The sequence below is a fragment of the Carlito syrichta genome, unplaced genomic scaffold (genome assembly GCF_000164805.1).
Source record: "Carlito syrichta isolate Samal-C Ts95f unplaced genomic scaffold, Tarsius_syrichta-2.0.1 Scaffold301868, whole genome shotgun sequence".
Lineage (NCBI taxonomy): Eukaryota > Metazoa > Chordata > Mammalia > Primates > Tarsiidae > Carlito > Carlito syrichta.
The window spans coordinates 907,368-916,417 of NW_007245964.1; the positions used below are offsets into that span (position 1 = coordinate 907,368).

The window sequence follows — 9,050 nt, forward strand, 5'->3', positions numbered from 1 at the left end:
CCAAAAAAAAAAAAAAAAAAAAAAAAAAGACTAGTAAACAAACAAAAGTTTAATAAACAGAAATACAAAAATTGACATAAAGTTTGAGCCTCACCTTATGAAGAGCCACTAACAGATCTATAGAACAGGACAAAACACAGAGGCAGAAGGAAAGTAAAAGAGAAAATCAAGATGTAGAGGGAAAAGCTCCAAGTTATGACAGATCAGATCAAAGGTTCAGTACAGTTTAACTCACAGTTTTTGAACTTCAGGCCACAAAGTATTCTGCAGAAGATGATCCTCAGTGGGAGGTTCTACAACAATTATAATGTAGAATATTATAATTATTTTTAAAAATTTTGTTCCAAATAAAAAAGTGAATTCCATCGTACTTATTAAGGACAACAACGAGAGGGCCCAGACTCTATGAACAGTGATTTCATTAAATCATCTTTTTTGCTATTTCTTACCAGTGAATGTGGACGGCTGAAAGGCCACCTGGTGATACTCAAAACCAGTACTAGTTAACAGCTCCTCTTCACTGGAAGGCTGAGAAGCTATATCTCCTAGTTTAAAGAAACACATCAACATTAAGAATGTAATCACTATCTTTATGTCTCCCATACTTTTCTCAATATTAAGGTCACTAGATAGAAAGCAGTGGCACTTCAAAGCTGTGTCCACGATTCCAATGCAAAGAGTATTTCCACTACTCCAGTATTTTCCAAATGTGCTCCGTGCTGCATTAATTAATTTCATAAAGATTCCCTCTGGGTTTTTTTAATCTAACAGTTCCCAAACTTTTAAAACTACACAACAGATTATTTAAGTTACACACATTCTCATCTGTGGCTGTAGTGCTCCATGAAATACATTTTGTGAAAACAGTACCGATTTCAGTGGTCTGAAGAGTGCTAATCAAGAAATATGTGATATAAAAGAGAGATGCAAGTATTATGGTTTACAAATTAAAAAATCATGCCTGTTATCCCAGCACTTTGGGAGGCTGATGCAGGAGGATTGCTTGAACTCAGGAGTTTGACACTAGCCTGCGCCAGCACAGCAAGACTTCATCTCTACAAAAAAATTTTTTTAAATATCCGGGCATGATGGTGCATGCCTGTGGTCTCAGCTATTCAGGAAACTGAGGTGCAAGGGTCTCCTAAGCCTAGGAAGTCAAGGCTGCAGTGAGCCAAGATTGGGCCACTGCACTCCAGCATGCGTGACAGATGAGACTCCAACTTAAACTCAATAAAAAAAAAAGCTATAACAAATATTAGGTAAACGTTATCCAAGGATGTAACCAGATTTTAATCATGGGTTCAATAATTTTAGAAACAAAAGCCTTACCTTGAAAGACAGCTTTATTTGATAATCCCAATGCAGGTACAGTAGCTCCTTCAGGAAGATCAGTACCTTGCTGGAATGAAAAATAAGATCTATAAGCTTTAAACACCAAAAGTTACTGTTCCTCAGGCACTTCAAGAGTCACAATCATAAATGCTGAGAAACAGTTTAAAGATCACTGGTGTGGATGTATGCCCATACTTCCGCTTCCAGAAGCAACAATGCAATGCTAAGCAATCCTCTCTGACAAACAGGCTGAGCTACCACCCCCACACAACCCATGAAGTTAGGCATTGCTACTCCATGAGCTCCGCAAACCCTAGCAGCTCCACAGGCTTCGGGCTCAGACAGGGATGCAGGCTGAGAACGGAAGGCCAGAGCTGCACCGCCAAGAGAATCCCACAGGTACATCCCCAGTGATGCTCACGGAAACACAGATGCTTCCCAGAAGAGCACAGTCACACTATTTTCATTACGCATGTTTAAATAATTAAATATTTTAAAACTTTGCAAGAATGCCATCTGAAGAGGCAATAATCAGCTCAGACTCTGCAATTTATATCAATCAAGTTATTGCATTTGAAACTCTATGCTAGCCATCAGAACTGGCACACGCCCGCACGCCAAGTGCGTCTTACAATTTAGACCTCATTTATTTATTAATATTTTTCTTAATTAAACACAAGGGTCTACATTACCCAGGCTGGTCTCAAACCCCTGGCCTCAAGTGATCCTCCTACCTTAGCCTCCCAACGTGCTGTGATTACAAGGTGCGAGCTACTGCGCCCAGTCAATTTAGACATTAATATAGGGGCCAGAACTAGACACAAACATAAACAATGAGAACTTAAAACCATCACCAAGAACAGCTACCTAGAACATAAGAAACTGTATGCTGGATGGACTTGGTGGTTCATGCCTATAATCTCAGCACTTTGGGAGGCTAAGTTGAAATAATTACTTGAGGCCAGGAGTTCAAGACCAGCCTGGGCAACATAGCAAGACCTCATCACTATAAAAAAATATATATTAGCCAGGCATAATGTTGCACACAAACCTGCAGTCTCAGCTGAGACTCAGCTGTGTCAGGAGGCTGACACAGAAGAACTGCCTGAGCCTAGGAAGACGAGGCTACAATAAGTCATGATTATACCACTGCACTCTAGTCTGGGCAACAGATTAAGACTCTGACTCAAGAAAAAAGAAACTGAGGCCAGGCACGGTGGTTCATGCCTATAATCCCAGCACTTTGGGAGGCTAAGGTGAGAGAATTGCTTGAGCCCGTGGGTTCGAGACAAGCCTGGGCAACTTAGCGAAACCTCAACTCTACAAAAAATTAGCCTGGCATGGTGGCATGTGCCTGTAGTTCCAGCTACTTGGAAGGCTGAGGCAGAAGGATCGCCTGAGCCCAGCAGGTTGAGGATGCAGTGGCTGGAAGCATGCCACTGCCCTCCAGCCTGGATGACAGAATGAGACTCCAACTCAAAAAAACCCAAACAAACAGAAACTGTATGCTTTATCACAGAAACTAAGAAACAGCAGCATGGAAAAGAACAGTAAGAAGCATTTCTGTATTACTCTCCCAATGCTTGGCTGGGAACAAAACCCAAAAGAGAGCAAAAGGGTCTCCCAACTAGAGGTCTGCCGTGTTTCAGGACACAGAACTGAGTGTCTAATTGAGACTAAGCCTCTTATGGAATCCTAAAGCTCCAATTCAGTCCTTAGAACTGATATGACCCTGCAACAACTGTCCCTCTTCTCATATGCTGATATGATAACCACAATCAAGACCTCCTTCTGATCTCATTCTCACTGTCATTAGAAACAGAAGCTGGACCGGGCATGGTGGCTCACACCTATAATCCCAGCATTTTGGAAGGCCTAGGTGAGAGGACTGTCTGAGCCTGACAGTTTGAGACCAACCTTAGGCAACTTGGTGAGACCTCATTTCTACAATAAATCAAAAAATTAGCTGGGCATGGTGGCTCGTGCCTGTAGTTCCAGCTACTTGGAAGGCTGAGGCGGAAAGATCACCTGAGCCCAGCAGGTCGAGGCTCCAGAGGCTGGGAGCGTGCCACTGCCCCTATGGCCCAGGTGACAGAGTGAGACTCCAGCTCAAAAAAAAAAAAGAAAGAAAAGAAACAGAAACAGAAGCTGTTACATCTTCTTCATATAACCAAGCAAGCCCGTGTCATGAATGAGGTGCTGAGTGTCCGCTCCAGGAAATGCAACTGGGCACTTCATTTCAAACAGACTGGTGCTGGTTTCACCACCACCAAATTCTCTGGCTTCCAATTCATTACAAAATGCTTTCCTTCCTCCCTCCCTTCCTTCCTTCCTCCCTCCCTCCCTCCCTCCTTCCTTCCTTCCTTCCTTCTGAGTCACAGTCTTACTCTGCCGCCCAGACTGTAGTGCAGTGGCACACTCACGGCCACTGCAGCCTTGACCTGCTGGGCTCAAGCGATCCTTCTGCCTCAGCCTTCCATGTAGCTGAAACTATAGGCATGTGCTACCATGCCCAGCTAATTTCTGAATTATTTTAGAGACAAGGTCTCACCATATTGCCCAGGCTAGTCCCAAACCTCTGGGCTCAGGCTATCCTCTAGCCTTGATCTCCCAAAGTGTTGGGATTACAAGCGTGAGTCCTACGCCCAGACACAAAATGCTTTTCATCACTTTCTCTGTTTTGGAGTCTCCAATGGCCCCCACTATAATGCTGCTTTACAATGTCTTGGGCTCATTTGTTACAGTGAATATATGGTTTTAGTATTTAAATCACTATATGACACAGAACACACAAAAATAAATAATATGATTTCCTTTCTACCTATATACTCATTTATAGCCTGAGGCAAGAAAAAAAAAATTTTTTTTTTTTTTTTGAGATAGTTTCATTCTGTGACCTGGGCTGGAGTGCAGTGGTGCAATCATGTTTCACTGTAGCCACAAAATCCCAGGTTCAAGCAATATTCCTGCTTCAGCCTCCTAAGAAACTGGGACTATAGGTGTGTGCCATCACACCTGGCTAATTTTTTTTTTTTGTAGTCATGTGGTCTCACTATATTTCCCAGGTGGTCTCGAATTCCTAGCCTTAAGCAGTCCTACCTCAGCCTCTCAAAAGTGCTGGGATTACTAAGCATGAACCACCTGTGCCTAGCCCAAAAATGTTTTACACTTAAAATGAAGCTACTAGATTTAAGTAAGATATTTAGAGAAATACTCACATTACAAAGCACATGACTCAGTGATTGTCCTGTAATGGCACAAAAATTTTCCACAAAATTTCGAGGTGCAGAAAAAACTCGAAGAACCTTTTCATCTGCTCCAGATACAAACTGAAACCGATTAATCATTGCCAAACATTTCAGGTCATATCCATGTATCTGAGGCCTTGCAATTTCATGCCAAGTCACCTATGTATAAAAATAAGATGAACAAAAATGATCATGTCTCAAAAACTGAATTCAACAAGTAAAATGTTAGAAGCAAAATTATTTACTATGTCATGGAAACATGACCATGGGGCAAATTAATCCATGAATAAACCACAGCTGAGCAATATCAGTAACAAGTCACCAAGAACCACAAAAACCACCCCAACCCGTTTGACCTGCTTTTGAAATGGCCATAGATTTTGTTCCCAAGGCTCTCAATTCTATTCATTAGAACTGCCCTCAATCACTATTATCTAATGCTATCTGATCTTAGAAGTTTCGCTTTTACTGGAGACTTGGTAATGCTTCCTAATGAATTAAAACTAAAATCACATGACATCATAACTTTTACATGAAATTAAAGGAAATATTTTGACAACCAATATTTGAATTGTTATTTAAATTGTAAAGAGTGGGTGTATGCTTAAGTTTTCAAAAAAAATGCCAAACTGCTTTTCAGAGCGGTTATATCATTTTGAATTCCCACAGACAGCATATGCAGTTCCAGTCACTGCATCCTTACCAGCACTCCTCACTCTCAGTGTTTTCACGTCCAGAATGAAGGATTGACATTCACTGAATAATTATTGACCCTAGAGGGTCATTGACCCTAGAGGGTGTGCAGTGGTATCTAATCATGGTTTTAATTGGCATTCCCTAATGGCTAATGATGTGTGCATGCGCTCATGGATGTGTTTATAGTGGACCAGTAGAGTAGAAGGATATTTTACCTGTGACTGGTCTTTTCTCTTCCAAGGAGCAAAAAGCCGAGTTGTCTGGTCAGTACCAACAGTGATGATAAATTCTCCTTCTGGATCCCACATTAGGTCTTGGACACCATCAAAGTGTCCCGAAATGACAATCTCTGGAGTCCACTCTCTCTGCAATGAAAATGCTCATGACATATCAAATAACCAAAGACCAACACTACTCAAAGTACAGCACCTATGTCTGATAAGAAGACAGACTGAGTGCAGAGGCTCACGCCTATAATCCCAGTACTTTGGGAGGCAGAGGCAAGAGGACTGCCTGAGTGCAGGGGTTTGAGACCAGCCTGGGTAACCTGGCAAGACCTTGTCTCTACAATAAATCAAAAAACAGCTGGGTGTGGTGGTACGCACCTGTAGTTCCAGTTACTTGGGAAGCTGAGGCAGAAGGATCACCTGAACCCAGTAGACTGAGGCTGCGGTGGCTATGAGCATGCCACTACACTCCAGCCTGGGTGACCAAGTGAGATTCTGACTCAAAAAAAAAAAAAAGAAAAAAGACTGAAGCCCCTTTTCAAGGTGAAAAGCTAAGTATAGAAGATGGGTTCATAAAATAATAGGACCTGTTTTCTAATCAGCCATATTAGAACTTAAGTGTTCAAGTATATATTGTGTCATTTAAGGCAAAAACTGTGAGAAATTTCTCTCCATTCACCATTTACTGAATTCCTTCTAGTAGCTAGACACTACTTAATCTTTCTCGGTCTCAAGGAACTCTTCTATAAAACAGGTATTATAGTAATGACCTCATAGAGTCATTATGAGGATTAAACGAGTTTATATATATAAAGTCCACAGAGCAATGCTAACATATACTAGGTTCTATTTAAGTATGTATTAAACAACACTGAAAGAGTATTGTGTAAAGAGTCAATAGATTCTGAGTGTGGTTGATACCTTTCTTTATTAAGTAGGAGTTATAGGTGTAGAAGAGAGAAAGATGACTCTCACCTAATTGGTTACCTATGAGAAGCCTGCAACAGTCACAGTCAATATAAATGTCACATGCCTGGTCTACAGAGCATCTTTTTGAATAACCACAAATGGTAGTAAAACTTGGAAAATTAAATGTGTATAAACAGCTAACAGATCATCCAAACTTGGTCTGATGAGTACAGTCAGTGATTAAACTATATTACTTCAGGTAAAAAAAAAAAAAAAAAAAGGCCGTGATGAAAAAATGGTATTAATTTTCACTGTGACACAAAAATTGATTCTAAAGTTAGCATGAACCAGGCACAGTGGCTCACTCCTGTAATCCTAGCACTTTGGGAGTCAGAGGCAGGAGGATTGCTTGAGGCAAGGAGTTCAAGACCAGCTTAGGCAACATAGCTAGACTTTGTCTTTACAATAAAATTGAAAAATTAGCCAGGCTTGGTGGCATGTGCCGTAGTCTCAGCTACACAGGAGGCTGAGGTGGAAGGATTGTCTGAGCCCAGCAGGTCAAGGCTGTGGTGGCCATGAGCGTGCCACTGTACTCCAGCCTGGGCAACAGAGTGAGAACCTGACTCAAAAAATAAATAAATAAATTTTTAAAAATTCTGTCTTCTGGTCTAGATTCCTCCTTACCTTTTTTCTAGGAAGGCCCTCAAAGACCAGCTGAGTTAAGAAGATAAAATTTATCCTAAATATTTGTGACTTTATTTTATTTTTGAATTGGAGTCTCACTCTATCGCCCAGGCTGGAGTGCAGTGGCATGCTCACGCACCACAGCCTCGACCTCCTGGGCTCAGAGATCCTTCCGCCTCAGCCTTCCAAGTAGTTGGAACTACAGGCACATGGTACCATGCCCGGCTAATTTTTTGATTTATTGTAGAGATGAGGTCTCGCCAAGTTGCCCAGGCTAGTCTCAAACCCGTGGGCTCAGGCAATCCTCTCACCTCAGACTCCCAAAGTTCTGGATTATAGGTGTGAGCCATTGCACCCAGCCATATCTGTGACTTTAAAAAGTATCATAGCTGATGATTCACTGGTTCACTTAAAAGTATAAACAATTTTGAAGGTCAACTCCAAATGGAGGATACAAGGAAAAGTAAATCACCTCACAATTGAGAAATCAAAACTGCATAGGTGACACGACTATTATGAAGTCCACAGATTAAAGGTTACACAAATATATGAACTTTTACTTTATAAAAGAAGGACTGGATTTAAAAAAAAGTGGTACCTACACACGATGTGGTACATATTACACCGTCATAAAGAAGGGGAAAATTATGAACTTCTCAGCAACTTGGATGGACTTAGAGTCTATAATACTGAGTGATCTATCACAGACACAAAGAACCAAGTATCACATGTTCTAGTTATCTTGAACACAAGTGGACCTTGAACAACTATCGTAATACTATAAGAAAAGGATTGGCAGTAGTGGAGAACTGCCAGAGGTGGGTGGGGTGGGGACTAGCAGTAGTGGGAATCTGCCAGGAGGTGGAAACGGGCACACCTCATCAACAAGGGAACCTGCATAATGAAGATTTGTATACCTAACCCTGAATTATACCCCACATATTTAAAATAAAAAAATTAAAACTAAATACCTAAAAAAAAGTCACCAGATGTACATTCAGATCTGCTAACTCACATTTCACTCAATGTTCTTTCTTTCTTTCTTTCTTTCATTCATTTAAAACACACTTATTTAGCATCCAGTATGTGCCAGACCCTGTCTCTCATATTCTACAAATAACAACTCATTTAAGCATCATAAAAACCCTGAAGGCAGGTGCTAGTACCGCCTATGTTCTACAAATGAGGAACATAAGAGGATACACAGCTAGTAAGTGGCAGGACCATAATCTGAGAGGCCTGTGCTCTTGGCCACTCTGTTCTGGCTGTCTAATTTCCCCAAACTCAAAGAAACAGACTAGAAGCAAATGAGACAATAAGAGAAGGAATACTGTAAGACTTCCTCTCTTGGAAAGACCAAGATTCACAAAAAAGGTCTAAAATATTGGAGGGCCATTTAGACTTATACATATCGGCCAGGCTGATATGTATATGTATAAGTGGTTCACGCCTACAATCCCAGCACTTTGGGAGACCAAGGTAAGAGGACTGCCTGAGTCCATGCATTCGAGACCAGCCTGGACAACTTGGCATGACCTCATCTCTACAATAAATCAGAAAAATTAGCTAGGCATGGTGGCACGTGTCTGCAGTCCCAGCTACTTGGAAGGTTGAGGCAGAAGGATCACCTGAGCCCAGCAGGTCGAAGCTGTGGTGGACATGAGCTGCACTTCAGCCTGAGCGACAGAGTGAGACTCCAACTCAAAAACAAAAAAAAGAATTATATATATCAACGGCCCCAAAAGTATTAATATATTCCATCACAAAATAACAGGTATACCTAATTATTGAGTGAATAATATCAGTCAGAATGAAGGATTGACATTCACTGAATAATTATCAGGACCCAGCAATCCAACAATAAAAAATTCAATTATATATATATATTTTTTTGAGTTGGAGTCTCACTCTGTCACCCAGACTGGAGTGCAGTGGCCGCTCCCGGCCACCACAG

General features: G+C 41.2%; 1 protein-coding gene across 7 annotated transcripts in view; it reads right to left on the minus strand.

Moving 5' to 3' along the window:
• The window catches only part of ELP2 (elongator acetyltransferase complex subunit 2), a 46,968-nt gene that overhangs the window by 13,925 nt on the left and 23,993 nt on the right, over window positions 1–9,050 (minus strand). For 6 of the 7 annotated variants that reach the window (XM_008055511.1, XM_008055510.1, XM_008055508.1 and 3 more), the window contains 5 exons: window positions 5,492–5,641; window positions 4,551–4,739; window positions 1,330–1,399; window positions 450–545; window positions 236–293 (listed from right to left, as the gene is read on the minus strand). In XM_008055511.1, coding sequence (XP_008053702.1) covers window positions 236–293; window positions 450–545; window positions 1,330–1,399; window positions 4,551–4,739; window positions 5,492–5,641 — 563 coding nt within the window. The remainder of the gene's footprint in view (window positions 1–235; window positions 294–449; window positions 546–1,329; window positions 1,400–4,550; window positions 4,740–5,491; window positions 5,642–9,050) is intronic. The other variant, XM_021711127.1, reaches the window with a different exon arrangement.